General features: G+C 40.8%; 1 protein-coding gene across 3 annotated transcripts in view; it reads right to left on the minus strand.

Annotated features, from left to right (window-relative positions):
* The window catches only part of STYXL2 (serine/threonine/tyrosine interacting like 2), a 45,334-nt gene that overhangs the window by 19,297 nt on the left and 7,069 nt on the right, over nucleotides 1-18,968 (minus strand). For 2 of the 3 annotated variants that reach the window (XM_072398379.1, XM_072398381.1), the window contains exon 2: nucleotides 15,021-15,140. In XM_072398379.1, the coding sequence (XP_072254480.1) occupies nucleotides 15,021-15,133 (113 nt within the window). In that variant the 5' untranslated portion in view covers nucleotides 15,134-15,140. Of the gene's footprint in view, nucleotides 1-15,020; nucleotides 15,141-16,623; nucleotides 16,769-18,968 lie in introns of those variants that run through there. The other variant, XM_072398380.1, reaches the window with a different exon arrangement.

Here is an 18,968-nt window from a genome sequence, read left to right on the forward strand (position 1 = left end):
CTATGTGATGCTTTATACTTGTCCTAGGTTAAGTCACTCACCAGGAAGCAAAGTTAGAATCAAGATGACAACCATAGAATATTCACCTTTTAGGAACAAGCAAGCAAGTTTCTTTATTTCTGTATTGCAAGTGAATCAGCACAACAATCCATAAATGTGGTGAATGCATACAGAGAGGCGATGGAGGGCGCAGAAGGATTAAACCTTAGGTCATATTTTTATTTCCAAACCGATGTAGAGATCACTTTATAAGGGAGTCCGCAGTTTATTCTCCAACAGTAACAAATATACCCAACTTGTTTTTGGGGGCAGAGTAAACTTCTCTTCATCAGATGCCAGATTTAGGATCACACTGGTGAAGCAATATAAGGATTTGATGCTTTTTGGCTGTGCATTTTATTATTATTATTATTATTATCATTTTACAAAGAAAGCCACCAGTGCTCAGCTTCAATTAAGTCAATACCCCTTTTACTATTGAGCCCTGATGAAGTGGGAGCCATCCTGACCCCCCGAAATGTGTTGGACCTATTTGTTGGACAAAATATTATGGACTCCTTATTTTATGTTCTTGATCTGTTTTTAATAACTGTGTATATGAGTCAAGCTTTTTATATATGTGGCCCCACCGGCCCCCTTCTACTCTGTATATTGTATATCCTTCAGCTAATATTAAATCTCTCATATAAAGTTTTAGGGCCTTTTTTATTCCTGTTTTTTTCAGAAACTGAGTGGAAATCCCAGATTTTCCCCAGAATCAAAGGTAAATATTAATTATCGAATACTGGACTTGTTCTGAGACAACTCTTTAAATGTGGAATTCCCCTTTCTATATGAGAAGCCAGGGGAAATTTCCACAATAGACTTACACAGGCAGCTATAAAAAAAAATAACCTGGGAATTTAATTCTTCCCTACTTTATCCAAAACTATAAAAATATAGTTTTAGCTATACATAGACATTAAAGTATATCTAAACCCTAGAATATAATTGTAATATATGACAGCTTACCAGTCCTTAGATGTGGTGGCTGTCTTAGTTTTATTTTTTAGGCTTTTCTCACTTTATTTTTCACTTGGTGACCCTGCCAGACAAACATTCTGTTTTAAAGTGACAACACTTGTTTGCTGTATTGATTCTTTGGAGATGCGGGGTTGTCACCCTAGGATAGAACATGTGTTAGCAGTACGATACAACCACCTTCTATCCATATTTTCATATTATAGAAGGCATTAGGTTTTCTGTAGTCCACAAAGATAGCTGGGAGCAATGTAACTCATAGCAGTCAGTAGAAACAGGGAGGGGGGTTATCAGTTCACAAGATTTCTAAAAGGATATACAGGTATTGTTTCTAGGTAGTTAATAACTATACCGATAAAACACAACAGAGCAAATATGTTGAAACCTCCTCATGGCACTGAACCACTTTCTCATGTAGCATTTCACCCATGGCAGCCTAATAGGGAATGAATGGGGGCGGCAGTGGGCGGTTCAGTACTGATTACTGCCTCCTGCTGTGAAATGTGCAAACAATGGTTCTTCAAGAACAAACAGGGAGATGTGGGTGGCCAAGCAGCTGGCAAGGTGCCAGGAGCTGTGTGGACATGCTTGCTCCCGCTGCAAATTTAAACCCAATCTAAGAGGTTATTGTTAGGGTTGCATGAACTTGAAAGGTTAGCTATAAATTATCTATGGACTGACGATTTATGGGACATGGAGTGGACTGTACCACCTTACATACAACAGGGGGACCTGTGTGAGCTGCAGGCATGTGGGACATGGAGTGGACCATACCACCTTACAATAGGAGACCTGTGTGAGCTGCAGGCATGTGGGACATGGAGTGGACCATACCACCTTACAATAGGGGGACCTGAGTGAGCTGCAGGCATGTGGTATTATTATCAACAGAACAGATATCAGGACTGGTCCTTACAATATACATATGCCACAATAGTAATAATATCAGGCCCCGCCAGGAAGGATTCTTTACTTCATATACAGTGACAGGTGAAGGATAAGGATACCTCCCCCCTCTACAAGACAGAAAGTTGAGTTCTGGAGCTGCTATTGAGGTTCTGGGAAAGTATTTGGAATTACATGCTGACATTGTACACATTCACCTCCATGGGTCACAGACTTCCCACAGAAAGTTGCATGACATTTGCAGGAAAGGCTCCTATTTGGTGGTTGAAACCTCAGGGGAGATCCAAAATAATATGGTGGCTCTGGTAGGTTACTTAAAGGAAGGATTGGGGTGATACCTAACATTGGTGAATCTTATTTTTTGGAGTGAGGAAGGATTGGAACACCGGTTTGGTTTGAATGCTATCCAGGGTCTTGTTAGAGGGCTTTCCCCTTCTCTGGTTTGCACCAAAGCTGCAGGTATTGCGTACATTGTGGTGCATTCATTTAAAATCTTGAACAATTGTACTAAGCCAGTGTACTAGTGGAACTCACCACCCTGCTTTGTGGTGCAATACATTACCTGGACTGGTGCATGTATATTTTTCAGAATATTTCTGTGAATTTCCAGTTTATTCACTTCAATGGGCTGCCTTAAGGCAATGCATATAAACATGTGTTAAAACAAGTGTGTTACCGGAATGTGTCACACCAGTAAAGTGTAAACCTGGCCTCAACCCTAAATCTTTCTTATAAATGATAGAAATTCCATTTGGGTTTTACTGCTTTCCAGGCTCTGTTAGATTCCCCTCACTTATATACGTCCCATCAAAAATCAACATCGGCGCAGTAATCTAGACAGCAGACAGCAGGGGTTCAAATTCTCCCGCTCCATTCAAAAATAAAAAAAAAGATTTGGCTACAAAAATAATTAGAACAAAAGTACCAGCAGTTTACATTGGCAGCCTGATATAATTCACCAAAAATAAACACCGGTTTACAAGAAAATACATAAACAACTATTTTTTTTTTTTTTGGAAACAATAAAATGTTTGTAAAAATGCAAAAAACATGTGAAGTACACGATTGTCAATGGGGAATGTGCAGTTTAGGGGATTTGGTTTTTGGGGATGCAATGGGCATTGAAATGTCTTAGGGAGTGATTCTCCTTGGACCCATACTGGAGCAAAAGGGTGCCAGTGCAATGCCATGGGGTGGGGGATTCCTGGTAAATTAATTCAAGCTAATTGCAAGTTACAGCATCAGTACTTAGTGTTTCCAAAAACATACAAGTATTGATTTAATAAACAAAAAAAACAAAGCATTAGGCATTTATTTCCATTGAACTGGCTGCTCTAATGTGGTGCATGGTAATACGCAACTGGAATTCTCAGGCTTGCACATGTGCATATCTGCGATTGCTCAGGGTTGCACATGTGCATCACATGTGCATATCTGCCATTGATCAGGGTTGCACATGTGCATGTCTGCGATTGATCAGGGTTGCACATGTGCATATCTGCCATTGATCAGGGTTACATATGTACATATCTCTGATTGGCTCCTAACTGTTCCTGTAAAATGACAACTATCCCAGCTTCTGCCTATATACAACTGATTTTTCCCAAAATCTGTGCTGATTTCCACAAAAAGTAAACCGACAAAGAGAAAACAATGACCTCCTATTTGCCTATATAGTTAGATGATCATCGAATGGTTTCTGGTCCTGGGTGCTCACACAGCATTGCACAGGCACCTGCACCAGGAAGTGCGCCAGTCCTACAGAAATGTGCAAATTTGTGAAAATAAACCACAAAAGAAATCCATGTTTTCACCATGGCACTGATTTTGCAATTTCCCCTTTACTCATCCCTAGTTATGTCATAACGGAATTACTTTAAGAAATGTAAACATTATAACATCAGATCATTCTATCACTGGAAGGAAAGAGATTTATATTTTATGATACAATGCTTTAACCCCCAGAGTTAATCATCTGATCAGCTGTGTTCCTGTAAATGATTATAAAATGTTAGGAAATGAGAAATGTTATTATGTGAAAGCACTGCTATGTGTGATATCACAACACTAAAAATACATTCTGATCACAAATATGACATCACTAAAATAATAAACCATTAACAGTCCAGGCAGTGACATCATGTAATCTCCAATACAGGGGAAAGAGGGAGAAAGAAGAGAAAGGAGGAGGAAAAGAGAGTGAGGATGGAGAAAGAGAGAAAGAAACATAAAGACAGAAAGGTGACAAGTGTAATATAAAGAGAGGAGAATAGGGGAGGAAGGAGAGGGTCAGGGGGAGAGAATGGGGGAAGGAGGGAAAGAGAGAAGAGAACAAGGAAAGAAAGGAGACAGAGAAAAGGGAAAAAAGAAAGGGAGAAAGGAAAGAGATAGAGAGAGTGGGATAGAAGGAGGGAGAGAGAGGAGAGAAGGAGAATAGAAGAAAAAAAGGGGAAGGAAAAATAAGAGAGAGATATAGGGGAGAAGGAGAATAGAAGAAAAAGGAGAGCCCAAGAGAGAGAAGGGGAAGGAGAGAGGGAGGGAACGGAAAAAGAGAGAGATATAGGGAAGAAAGAGAAATGAAAATGAGAGAAGGGAAAAAGAGAGAGAAGAAAAGCAGAAAGAGAAGGGGAGAGAGAAAGAGAATGGAAAGGAAAGGAGAGCGAGAGAGGGAGAGAAAAAGAGGAAAAAAGAGAAAGTGAAGAGAGAGAGAAATAGAAAAAGAAGAAGAAATAGAAGGGGAGATGGAGTGAGAGAAAAAGAGACAGTAGGACAATAGAAAGAAAAGGGAGAGAGAGAAGGAGAATGGAATAAAAAAAGAGCCAAAGAGGAACAAGGGGAGGAGGAACGGGAAAAGAGAGAAAGGAAAGAGAGAGAGAGAACGCAGGAAAAAGGGAGAGGGAATGGTGGAAGGAGAAAAAGAGAGAAGAGAACAAGAAAAGAAAGAAAATAGAAAGGGAGAAAGGAAAGAAAGAAGGAAGGGAGGGAGAGAGAGTGTGAGAGAAAGGAGGTGAGGAGAGAGGGAGGAAAAAAAGAAAAAGTAAGGAGAGATAGAAAAAGAAGGAGAAATAGAAGGGGAGAGATCAAGTGAGAAAAAAGAGAAAGATACATAGTAGGACACTAGAAAGAGAAGGTGAGAGAATGAGAAGGAGAATGAAATTTAAAAAAAGGAGCCAAAGGGAAACAATGGGAGGAGGGATGGGAAAAGAGAGCATGGGAAAATGAGAAGAAAGAAAAAGAGAGAGTGTGAGAGAAGGGAAGAGAGAGGAGAATGGAAAAGGCAGCTAAAGAGAGAGGGAAAAGAGGTGAGGAGGTAGGAAAAGAGAGAAGGACACAGAGAGAGAGGAGGTGATAGAGAGAAGGAGAATGGGGAAAAAAAGGAGCCAAGGAGAGGGAGAAAGAGAGAAGAGTTAGGGAAAGAGAGGATGAGTAAGAGAAAGAGAAGGGGAGATAGAGTGAAAGAGGGGAGTAAGAGAGAGAATGAAAATAGAAAGAGAAGGGAGGATAGAGGAGAATGGAATAAAAAAAAGAGCCAAGGAGTAAGAGAAACAAGGAGATGAGAGCTGAGGAGAGGAGATAAGGGGGCCAATAAGAGAAAGGAAACAGGGAGGAGGGAGAGTAGAAAGGAAAGAAAAATAGAGAATAATAGACAAGAGAGAGTGATTGTAGATAATAGGTAGATATTGTAGATATTAGGCAAACTGATATGAAATCATATAAATATTATTTTTAATATATTGATATAATTTAGATGTAGACAGATTGGAGTATCATTGTCTGAGCAGTCAGGTGACTCTCCACCTCTCATACAGAACAGTCACAGTTAATTCCAGTTAATGTTGGTGTCTTTGCAATGATTTCTTGTTCTATATTCATACAGATCTGCACACATACATATGTAAATGTTTCCAGCAGCATATTTCTGCATATGAAATGCTTCCTAATCCACTCAGTGCCGGTTAAATAGGTTAATTAGGTATATTTTTGCATATCTAAGTTGCATATCTTTGCATGGCTAATCCTCATCTGAATACATTCTCCATGAATAATTTGCATAGGTTTGGATGTGTATTTTTGCCTCACTTCTCATGAATAAATTGACTCTTTTAAGGTGAAATTTAGAAAAAACAATTTCCCTGCAGGTCACCCATTTACAAAGTAGAGAATTCAGCAAACTTTATTGCAGTTTCTTGCTGCTTTTGCTCTGTAAGTTTGGTGATAGGCCATGCAAGTGCACTTTAATGTTTTCATGTGTGTGCTTAATGGGAGATGCTGCTTTAACTTTCATCACTTGATCAGTTCGGGGGTATATTTATAATACAGTGACAAACTTTTTCTGGTGGACAATCTTGCAGGTCTATCTGCTTTCAATGGCAACGATCAACCTTTGCCTAGGCTGAGATGATGTAAACAGTCTTCTCTTTCCATTTGAAACAACAAAATACCAAATGGTGTGTGCAGCCAGGGATGGTCCGAGACAAAATAGGGCCCTGGGTGCAAATATAAATTCAGTGTCCCAGCTACCTGCATCACATTTTACCAGTTGGGGAAAGGAAGGTGAGGGGATCCTGGACAGGAGCAACTCATTCAACTATATACAGACTGCTGAAACTTGTGCTTACCTATTGCATAATTAAGTGGGGTTGTTAAATGGTCCACAGAGGTCTAAAAATCATGGGAGCAATACAATGCACTACAGTACCTTTGCAATGTGCAGGGTGCTGGAGAATATATGTTGGGGTGCTAGAATAAACAGCACCAAGGTAATGTGCAGAATATCACATTTGTTACTGTAAAGCACATACATATAAAAGATGGAGACCATCATTTTTGTATAGATTCCCAGACATTACCTATATAAATCTGCATGATAATATGTCTGTATCCTCTCTCAGTGTCTATTCACATGTATAGGAGCGACATCTAGTGGACTAATAGTGCTACTGAATGCTTTTTCTACATCTCCATGTAGATTTTATATCTTGCTTTCTATACTATTGGGCTCATTTATTTAGTTAGCAATTCCTGATCTCCAGTTGTTTGTGTTGTTTTTTTGTTTTTTTGTTTTCCTATGCTGAAAATAATGGCACTATTGTGTTTGTCCTATGCATAAAAGTAACTCTTGATGTGTTTTCAAAATATAGAAATCATGAAGATGAAGGAACTTGGCATACCAAGAATTTCAACTACAATTTTTAAGCAACCTCGGCTCTATGTGATATAATAATTTGCAGTAACAATCTTGACTTGAAATATGAACGTGAATGATTGCATAATATTGGTGGTCTGTAGTGCAGTTGTCCCATAATATTGGTGGTCTGTAGTGCAGTTGTCGCATAATATTGCTGGTCTGTAGTACAGTTTTCCATAACATTATTTGTCAAGGTACCACTGTCCCATAACACTGGTGGTCAACAATGGAAGAAGCCCATCTTTAGATGATAAATTAGTGGAGGCTATTGGCCAATCTTACATCTATCGTGAGTAAGAAGAAGAAAGGCTCTTACATTGTTGGCTAGTGGAGGGAATTTTTCATTTGACTAGGAAGATTACTCCCAACTGTGGTGGTTGGAATTATACTCCTCAGATGTCTCATAACATCCAAGGTCAAGGTACAGATGTTCCATAACACTGGTGGTCAGCTGGAAGAATGCAGCCCACAGCTAAAAAGCCCATTGGAGTCATGTTGTTGACTCCAGTTGGCTTCAATATCATGCAGTTACTATCAATTAAAGGTCAATCCACCACCATTTAAGGAAGTCCTAACACTTCTAGAGGAACCCTGATTAAGAATAGTTGGGCTGAATGATACCGGCCATCCTCCAGCCAAGAAATGCAGTGGCCTTTCTGACTTGCTACAGATTATATGGCACATTGTAAGAATCTAACAGTGTGCAGTGACCACATTCAGTCCAGGTACAGCTGTGCAAAACTAAAGAGAATGAGTTCAGCTTGAAATATAAGAATGTTGTAGTGTCAGTTTTATTTTACTTATTCTCAGTGGTGACCACTAGGGGACAGTAGAACACTCACCTTTGCCTGTCCGGTGATCACCATAATAGCAGTTGTGTCCCTGCGCCTACAGCAATGTTTTATGGCACAATTGTATCTTCCACCTCCAGCTATAAAACTTCAGCTCAGACATTACAGTCTCCTGATTTCTGTAACCTTTCGCTCTGACTTATGTGAACAAGAAACATTTCTGCTGGATGTTGAACAATCGAAGGTACTGACTGCAATTATGTGTAGCTATAAACAGTCTGCGAAACGCGCGGGGGGAGGCAGCGCTGTCTGAGATAGCACCCAGACCATCTCCAGCCTGATTTACAAAGTGTCCGTGTTACTAACAGCAACCGATCACATCTCATGCCTCGTTTTTCTGCTCCGGGCTACAGAGTTGTCACAGTGGAACTCCAATTAACGCATTTTTGAAAGCAAAGCAAGCATAGTTTTTGTGCGTGTTATGTATTGGGCATTTCATTTAATTGGACTGCTTTGATGCAACAAACACCAATGCAAATGGAAACTAGGCCATAGTGGGAGCAGAGTCCTAGGAATTGCATATTGTATCATTGAGTTATCTCAGTTCAGTCTCAGTGACCCTAGATGATGCTTGAATAAATATGGCACCATACTTCTGCAGAGAAAAGCAGATAAAAGCAATATAAGCTGTGATCTCTGAGCAGCAATGCAATCTCGAAAGTGTTACATTGGCACAGAACTCACTTGCAATCTACCCATACTCAGCCACTGCTCTTTAATGGCCCACTTACTGCCCTGATTATCCTTTCAATGGAATATGATGTAGGTATTGTCTTCAAAATCACGCCATAGCTGCTATAGTTGAAGGAGAGCAGTGAAGACACTTAAAATATGGCTACTTATTTTAAATCATTTTTGGTGACTTTAGTAAAATTGTATTCCATGAAAGATCTTTGTGTTTATAAATTCTTTACCCATCAACTTGACCATATTTCCAATCACATTCATTCAAATCTCCATTCACGGCTCTATTTAAATCATATTTAATGAAAGGCTCATTCTGCCACCTAGTGGACAATTATGAAAGGTCACAGCAGTCACAATAGAAAATGCTGCACCTTCTCTATGCACAGGAACGCAAAAAAATAGCCAAATCTCAGCCAAATGGTAGACAAATAATTTATAAATATTTCCCCTAGAGTTCAGTTTTAAAGTTAATTTCTAAGGTTAATACAGAAGCCAATTTTGCCCCCTCCCCCCCTTTCTACCACCATTTCTGCATTTCTTAGGAGTATTTTAAAGTAATACAATGTTGCTTTTTTTAAAAAAATGATTCAAGGAAGTTAAAGGCATGAAAAAGATGGATGCAAAAAAATAAAAACTGCATGGAGGGATACAAATGCATTTTGGTCCAGCTCTCAAATAGCCATATATGCCCCTATCAGCCATGTGTGCCCATATTGCAGTGACACCATTTATCTCCCGCACCCCCCATAATAAAGTCTGCCGGTGCCTTTAACTGACAACTGCGACAAAATAGCGAAGGTGTCATTCTCACTCTCTTACTTCCACTAGCGTGGAAGATCTGATAAATGAAAAGCTTAGCCAAAGTGTAACAAGTACCAAGGGAATCAATTTATGGCAAAACAAGAAAATTAGAAAATGTCCCCGGGCTGCGTTAAACTGTGAAAAGTATTTCAGCGAGGAACAAATGGACGCCATAAATTTTTATCTACCTCATTTTGTTCTGTCTGCCTGACCCCTCCCTCCCCTCTTTCCTTCTTCTATGGAGCTTTCCGGGGTTTCAGTACTTAACAGAGCCATTACTGGACATGACATTTCCTCCATGTATTTGTATTCTCAAACTGGGGAACCTCAGTTATGAAAATATTCTTACCCATCATAATGGATGATACCTGTGTGATATTTTGTTCCCAATTCATAGGAACCCTTTGTGGCGGAGAAAACCTGGCCATCTGCTCCGTCTACCTACTGAAACTCCATAATGGTCAACGGGCTGGTTATTAAGTAGAGAATCCACAACTGAGTTGCAGAGAGGAAGAACCACCACAAGGAGATGGACCAAAAGGGGATTTGGAGCTGACTGGTGGGAATGGTTGGAGCTGCCAAAAGGGTGTACGACCACCAGGTAGCAATGGGACCAACACAGAAGAAAATGGGACCCAAGTGAGCATGGAAGCAATAGGGGCTGATAGAAGATGGTATCAACAGGAGAGGACAAGACCACTAGCTAGCAATGGAACCAACAAAGGAAGCTGGGACCCTAGGTGGTGATAGGAGTACATAAGAAGGAGAGTGGTCTGAAGGAGGGCATGAGACCAAATGAAGAAGGTGGGGCTGATAGAAGATGGGAACTATAGGAGAGGGCAAGACCACCAGCTAGCAATGGAACCAACAAAGGAAGCTGGGACCATAGGTGGTGATAGAAGCACATAGGGAGGAGAGTGGTCTCTAGGAGGGCATGAGACCAAATGAAGAAGGTAGGGCTGATAAAAGATGGGAACTATAGGAGAGGGCAAGACCACCAGCTAGCAATGGAACCAACAAAGGAAGCTGGGACCATAGGTGGTGATAGAAGCACATAAGAAGGAGAGTGGTCTCAAGGAGGGCATGAGACTAAATGAAGAAGGTGGGGCTGATAAAAGATGGGAACTATAAGAGAGGGCAAGACCACCAGCTAGCACAGGAACCAATAAAAGAAGATAGGATCCCAGGTAGGGATGGAGGCAATGAAAATATGGTGGGCTTGGGAGTAACAGGAGAGGGCAGGGTCACCAGCTAGCAATGTGTTAGGAAATTACCTGGGGTGCTGATTCTAAGTGTCTCCTGGTCTTCACCAGAACACCCCACTAGGGATGATGGGCTGGTGACCCTAGTGGCCAGCAGGCTACTTTGCTACGGAGAGAACAAGACGTGGTCCCCTGGCTCTCCCCACCAGGGGCGAGCAGGACAGAGGGCTCTGGTGTAGGACCACCAAGACCAGGTGCTGAGTAAGATGACAGCAAGCGGCAAGGTCTAGGTGGCCCCCAGGCTCAGGGCAGGTGGCATGCAAGAATAGTCAAAGTCAGGCACGGGCTAAGAATCCAAAAAGCCACAATATGGTGGAGTATAACTGAATAAGTCCCAGGTAGCAAGGCTGCTTGACAGATGATCTGCGGGTGGAGTGGTAACACAATAGAACCGACAAAGGACGTTGGAATCCCAGGTGGAGATGAAAGCAGTAGAAGGGGAGGGTTCACTGGGAGGGTTTGAGAATAAAGGAACAAACTGGATGTAATAGATTGCCAAAGAGATTGTGTATTAATAGCATGCAGACCCCACATTAATATCAGCAGGAGAGGGCAGGGCCACCAGCTGACAATGAGACCACCAGAGGAAGATGGGACAAGGTAGACATGGGACCGAGAGGAAGAGGTCCTTGAGAGTATGAGACCAAAAGGAGGAGGAGGAAACAGGTCACCAAGGACTCATTGGGACCACCAGAAAGTGATTTGATCAAAAGGTGGAAGTAGGACCTGGGGAGGGTGGCACTGCCAGAAGAAAATGGTCCAACAGTAGGAGTTGAAATTGGCAGAACCATTGGGAGGCAGAGTACCAAATACAGATAGGTCCTCAGGGAGTATGTGGGATCACCCGAAGATAATGTAACCATCATGATGCAGTAGGACTATTAGTAGGGACTGTAATGACAAGACTAAGATGGGTCTGCCAGGGGTTGATAGGACCACTGAAGTGGGATAAAGCCACCAAGAGACTGCAAAGAGAGGATAGACATCGGTGGTGGAACCAACAGAAAGGAATAGGAACCGGATGGCAGTTTGACTGCTAGGAATGTGTAGATCAAGCCTCAGCTTTTGCTTAATAATCTGGATTTGCAGATCTGAGTCCCTGGACACTATACCAACCCTGGAGGTTGGTTGAGGACCAGGGAAATGGGTTGAAGCAAAATAAAAATACTGCGGTCGGAATCTCTGCAGATGAAGTTGCAGCAAATGTTGGTTTTCCTACTTTTTCTTTTATAGTCCATGTACACGCATCAAGTAAGTCAGACTTTTGTACCACATCTATCATACATATAACTTTCATTGGTGACAATATAAATACATTAACCTCCTGAGCGGTTCATTTCTGTCTGGATTTATAAGGCTAAAAGCGGTACATTGTTTTTTACGAAAATTTATTTTACAGTATAATAATAGTATGAGTATAAAAAAGTTGGAAACACAAAATCATGTCAATTATTTTGTATTGAATGCAATACAAATGGATTTTGAATTTCCCGCCCAGCCGGCATCGTCCCCACACACCGACCTCACCGGGAACTCCCCGGTAACTCATCGGGTGCAAAAGGAAGACAAAAGACGCGAAGGACGACGCTGGACGCTGGTGGATCAGGTAAGATTCGATTTACTTTTTTTTCCCATAGGTTTAACTACGCCGAGTGTGACTCGGGGTTACCACTTTTAGCATCTTTTTTCTACCCCGAGTCCTGCTCGGGGTTACCGTTAGGGAGGTTAATGGATACCACTGTTGAATTATGCTGATGGTATTATGTATCATTACAATTTTAAAGGTCTCCCAATCCCTTGAGGAAGTCCAGTAGGGCGAAACGCGTCAGGAACTGAGACATTGCTGACATCACATGACAAAAAAGTGTTTTAATCCATGATTTATTCCTAGCATAGTGGAACTGTGTTAGCTAAGGTCTAGCACAGTAGGACTTTGTGTGGAAAATTGATACTTAATAAAGCAAAAGGTTTTAAATACATGTCCTTCTCTTTACTGTTATGTTCCTACTTTTTCTTTTAATTAACTTTTCATTAAGAGTTCTTCTGAATATATCCGGAAGCTTGTTTGTCTATAGGGAGAATCACACATAAACCCACAGACCGTCTGTGAGTTTTGCTACATTTGATTCCCCCTACAGACAATTGACAAACAAGCTTCTGGATATATCTCCAGCACCCTTACATAACTCTGGCGCTAATTTGCATATTCAAATGAGAATTAAGTATGCAAAGATATGCTGCTAAGCCCTATTCATCGCTATCTGCATATGCATGACTTCATTTGCATACCTAAGCAGCTCCTTAGATGCTCACGTAATTCTCACTTGTTCTGTAGAAGGAGCCATTTGTGAACATTAGGCGCCTCCATCTTTCACTGCGCTGCAGGGAATATGACAACGACGATCCTTCAGATAAGAATTCCGCTGGAGGCAGAACAGCGGATTTCATAAAAAGAAAAGTTTTCATCTTGTGAAGTTTTACAGCTTTTATATAGAGATGCAGAAAATTGGACATTTGTGTATAAATAGCATGCAGATTGCACATTAATATACAGCCCAGACGTCTGTGGCCCAGGGCAAGTTTTGGGGGTTAAGAAAACCCACATTTTTCAGGGTTCCAATTGACACATTGGGTCTGGTTTATAAAGCTCTCCAAGGCTGGAGAGGTTATATGTTCATCAGTGAAGCTGGGTGATCCAGCAAACCTGAAATGGATAGTCTTTTGCTATTTGTTAAGCTGCGTACACACATGCAATTTTTGTCGTTGGAAAGGATCTTTCACGATCCTTTCCAACGACAAAGGACCACACGATGCATGAACGGTGCTGTACATACATTAGGATCGGTCGTACTTCATCGTCCGTGGATCCGCCAGGACGGTCGTTCGGACGATGGACGACGCCGACTGTACACACGCCAAAGTTTACGCGGATGCCGATTATCGGGCAAGAAAAATCTGACGTGTGTACGCAGCTTTAGTAAATGTTTTGAATTCTAGACCAGATCCATTCCAGGTTTGCTGGATCACCCAGCTTCACTGATGAAAGTGTATCCCCTCCAGCCTTGGAGATCTTTAATAAAGCAGGCCCAATGAGAAGTGGTGCAGGGAGCTGGAATACTGTGCATTGGCCCACACAACGCAGCCTCCATTTGTTTTTTCAGTATTTAAAACTTCCAGTAGTGTTGGGTGTCTCTGTCACCCTACTGCTTGTGATTTCATCTGATGAGTTCTATGGTGATAAAGGACTCTTGGAAAGTTCTCAGCATGCCACTGGAAATCCAATACGGAAGTTATTCAATGTTCACTCTTACTAAAGTTGCAACATTGGAAATGAGGAGAGGTAGGAGGCATGAGTGGCTAAAAAGCCACTAAAATACCTATTCTATTGTAAATTCTATTTGTAGCTAATTCAAACAGGTAATACAATTTAAGTTCTTGTTTTGTCATTCTGTGTGAACCAAGATGGTAAAATATAGTTAAATAGGGATGGGTGAATGTGCAGGAAAGGTAATAAGTAATGTAGGGAATCAATCGTTTCACAGTGGGTGTCATTGTCAATCTGTCCACTAGGTGATGCTGCGTTAATTTTTATTTACAATGAGTATAAGTTTAGGAAGCCAATGAGTTCTACAGGGGAACAGTTTGGAAGACTTTAGTTGGTTCTTTCTCTTCATCTGAACAGTGGTTGGGAGTGACAGGGAAGGTTGTAGCTAGTGCTGCTGTTCGAATTCGGATAGACCCGACCTGAAAAACACGGGATTCGACCGCGCAAATTCGTGTGTAAAAAAATGTGTTAAAAAAATAAAAAATTAATGTTAAAGTAATTTATCGAACGTGTGTGATTTGTTTAACTAACTTTTACTTTTATACAGGTTATTCTACAATGACAGGATGATTCCCACAGCTGTGGGATCCCCAGGCACTAGAGGTAAATGGGGACAAGTCTCCCCATCCATCACCTCAAGTGCTCTGTGATTGGCTGAGGAAAGGCTCTCTAAAATTATATATATTTAGAAACCCCTTTACAATTTGTCAATCAACTTCCTTGTTTTGGGGACTAAACCCCATCCAGCTGCACTTTATGCCTGAATAGGTACCAAGACTCCTGTTACTGGACAGAGGGATGGAGTTTGGGGATTACCAGAGGAAATAATACATATAGGTGTGAGATCTATGTCTGAAGTTGGGGAAGAAGAGTTTCAGTAAAAAAGTAAAATCATATTGATAAAACTATAAATCACATCATATAATCATTACTCTAGTGTAGCCAGTTTTATACAATGCTGTGTAAATGTTTCTACTTACTTGGTAGGCGATGGGCTACGTAGGTAGCGTGCCTGGACAGACAAAACGTCATCATCATCCTCACTTTTATCAGGAACAACTTGCTCCTTATCCTTGTCTGGGGCTGATGCCATGGTGGATCTAAATAAAGAAGTTCAAGGTTTATAGATCAAGATAATAATTCTACATTCATGTAAATTATATCTATCCAGGCAAAAAAAAAAATTCATGGTGGTTGGTCAGTTTGTTTTTGATCTGTTAGATCACAGTTGGTCCACTGTTGGCCTCCGTAAAGTGAATCTACATGGGGTAAAACAACGGGTTTACGTCAATGCTGATTCTACCATCCACAGGTTCTTTTCACTATTAATAACTTGGAGCTTGCACACGATCCCATGTGACTGGACATCAAAATATCCAATAAAGTGTACTACGTCATAGGGACCCCCATACCTCATAGTACCAGAATGGGCAAAGCTCAGGGTCACTTTAATGATGGCCATAGACATAGTATTGGCATAATCTGTCTGCCCTCTAAAAAACAAACACAGAGCAGTTTATAAAAAAGGAATGCTCACCATGAGAATGAGAGATTCTCTAACCTGATCACTGATTCCCCATGGGAGCATTTAGGTGAATCTGCCTTATCCCATACACATGGGATCTCAATCTGGTTAATTTCTCCAATATATCAGTAGCCAAGGTTTATCAGTCACAGATGCAATTAGAGCAGTAAAGAGAATGGATTTGGTTTATTAAAGATAGACTATCATGGGAGGACCTGGGTGATCCAGCTAACGTGGAATGGATTTGGTCAAGGATTGAACACATTTGCCATATAATAGCAACTGATTTTATGAAATCCATTCTAAGTTTCTCCAGATTTAATAAATCAGACCCATTGGGCCTGATTTATGAAAGCTCTCCAAGACTGGAGAGAATACACTTTTATCAGTGAAGCTGTAACAAATTTTTATTTGTTAGCAAATGTTTTTAATCCTTGACCAGATTTATTCCAGGTTTGAATGATCATCCAGCTTCACTGATGTAAGTATATTCTCATCAGCCATCAAGAAATGTATTAACTTAGGCCAACTGGCCCTGATTTATTAAGGATTTATTAAGAGAGGATACACTATCATCAGTGAACCTGGGTGATCCAGCCAACGTGGAACGGATTTCTTCAAAGTCGTTTTCTATTTGCTAGCAAATGTTTTCAATCCTGGACCAGATCCATTCCAGGTTTGCTGGATCACCCAGGTTCACTGATAAAAATGTATCCCCTCCAGCCTTGGAGAGCTTTAATAAATCAGGCCCATTGTGTCAAAGAAAAGAAAAATAAAAACATTTATTGTTATATGGTGAATAGGGGCGGGGCTGTGATCAAGTCATAATGCTTATTGCAGCTGAGGTCAGGAACCTGAATATGCTGTCAGGGGATTCTGGATCAAAAGGCTTCCTAGACAAACTTATCACTTGTCAAGAAAAAATTGGCTTTCTACGATTAGGTCTTCTCTGTTTTATAGACCAATATTTTAAGTTACAACCAATAGCAGCAGTTAGGTGACCCCCAAAGCAGTAATTGCCTCTATCGAGCATTTTATCATTAGAAATTTCCATTCACCTGGGTGAAAACTCAGAACTCTGATTTCTCTTTAAGTGAAAAATCCACAGCCGGGCTTAGGAGAATTTTTTATTTTCTTTATAAACTGTTTTTTTTTCTCTGGAGCATCTGATAAATTCCATCGTCCCGGCCCCTGCTCCATATTTATCTCTGCACACGTCTGAAGCTTGTGATGTCGGCGCAGGCTGGCCCTCTGTAGTCCAGCCACTTGTCTTATTTATGAGTCTCTTACACGGACGGATGTTTCATCTCTCTCAGCTTTTATCTGATTACAAGTCATCAAAAAAACCAAAATGCTGAAAGACTTCGGGTTTTTGCTGGAAAAATAAAAGAAAAGAGTAAAAGCAAAGCTGAGATTTCTCAAACTCCCGAAAAGAGACCAAAAAAGTGAACCTGGAACAGTAGCAGTGCGCATTGAAACGCCGCCGCCGTCGCTTTTATCTGGTTAAGTTCACGCTGAGTTTGCCGAGGAACCAGCAGAGGAATACTAGAGGTTCGGAACCTTTATTTTTGATAATTTTGACTCCACAAGTACCCCATTGACCCTCTTTAGCAGAAGACATTCTCTGAATAAAAGCCCACACTGATATACAAGAGTCCGAGGATTTTCTTTCTTGATTTAGACCGGCACTGCTGAGATTTGCTATGAAACAACGACCACTGGCACGAGACAGGATTTAGATTATTGTGTTACTTCCCACGACCTTTTAGATTGTAAGCTCTTCGTGGCAGGGTCCTCCCTACCGGTGTCATTGTTTGCATCTGTCTGTCATTTGCAACCGGAAGACACCTGAAAAAAGACTTTTACTTTCGCAGATCGCTCTGGATGTTTTATGGATCAGGTTCTGCGTTGTCCAGGAATCTGCTTCGCCCCGGCATGAAGGAAGCGCCAGGCGCGGCCATTATCTTCCCCCATTTTCCTCTTCCTTTGTACCTCTCCTGATCTCACACTGCGCAGGTTTGAGATTAGGTGACATAGATGAGAAAAAAGAGAGTGACGATTTCTCTGCGCATGTGTGAGACTGGCTTTTTTTTTTTTTTACTCCACTGAAGAAAAAGTTCTTTCCTCCTCAAAATCAGGCATGAGCAGAAAAGGCTTTCCTGGGATAAAAAAGAAAATGCATATGCGCAATGGGATCAAGACTTTGTATTTGATTTTCACGAAGATACAACATCCAACCTCGCGCCGCCATCATCTTACCCCATTTTCCTCTTTCTTTGTACCTCTCTTGATCTTCTATTTAATGTACAGCGCTGTGTAATATGTTGGCGCTATATAAATCCTGTTCATTAATAATAATAATAATAATAATAATAATATTATTCTTGCACTGGACAGGTTTGAGATTAGGTGACACAGATGCGAAAAACGAGAGTGACGATTTCACGGCGCATGTGTGAGACCAGCCTTTTATTTTTTTACCCCATTGAAGAAAAAGTTCCTTCCTCAAGTTTAGGCATGCGCAGAAAAGGCTTTTCTGGAACGTAAAAAAAAAAATGCACATGCGCAATGGGATCAAGACTTTTTTTTTGATATTCAGGAGGACACATCATTCGATCTCGCGCCAGTGCAGTGCAAGATCAGGTGATATGAGCAGAACAAAGAAGATGACGTATGTATCCTGGGGGGCGCTGTGCTTTCACTCTGCAGCAATCAAGACCAAAAAAAAAAAAAAAAGAGTTTTAAACCCTCTCCCCTCAAAAAAGCTCATTTTACCTTGTATAAAAGGATTGTCCACCCTTTTGATGTAAGGTATAAATTTTAGTTTATGTCCGCTTTAATGTACAGCACTGCGTAATATGTAGGCGCCATATAAATACTTTGTGAGAGTGTATTATATTATTAGGGTGTCCAAAAACATATGTAAACCTAAATACTAAAATCTCATAAAACCTTTAACATATTCATGTCATTAGGATAGGCCCTGGTGATCGTTCCATGATGTTCCTTGTACTGCTACTTTCTCTTACAGGGTGACAACCTCTCCATATTACTTTCTTATATCATCACCTATATCACACAGTTGTTACACATCTGATTTGGTTTTAAGGATTTGTATTAACGTTATAAATTTTAGTATGTGAATTGGTAATTATTGGAAACTGATGTTTATTTTGCCTTGAAAGTCCCCCTTTTACTCCTTTGCTTTCAGAAAAAAAAAAGATTTTTTGGAGATCGTCAATTGAGGTCTCGCAATGTCCTCCATGGCAGGTTAAGGCCCAAAAAAATGTCCCCACTTTCCTGACTTAGCACACCTAGGACAATGGCTTCCTTCTGAATCCAGCAAAATAGTTGAGTAAGAAATTCTCATGGTGGCATCCAGAGGTTCCTTGAAGTACGGCTC

Source organism: Pyxicephalus adspersus, chromosome 1 (genome assembly GCF_032062135.1).
Source record: "Pyxicephalus adspersus chromosome 1, UCB_Pads_2.0, whole genome shotgun sequence".
Lineage (NCBI taxonomy): Eukaryota > Metazoa > Chordata > Amphibia > Anura > Pyxicephalidae > Pyxicephalus > Pyxicephalus adspersus.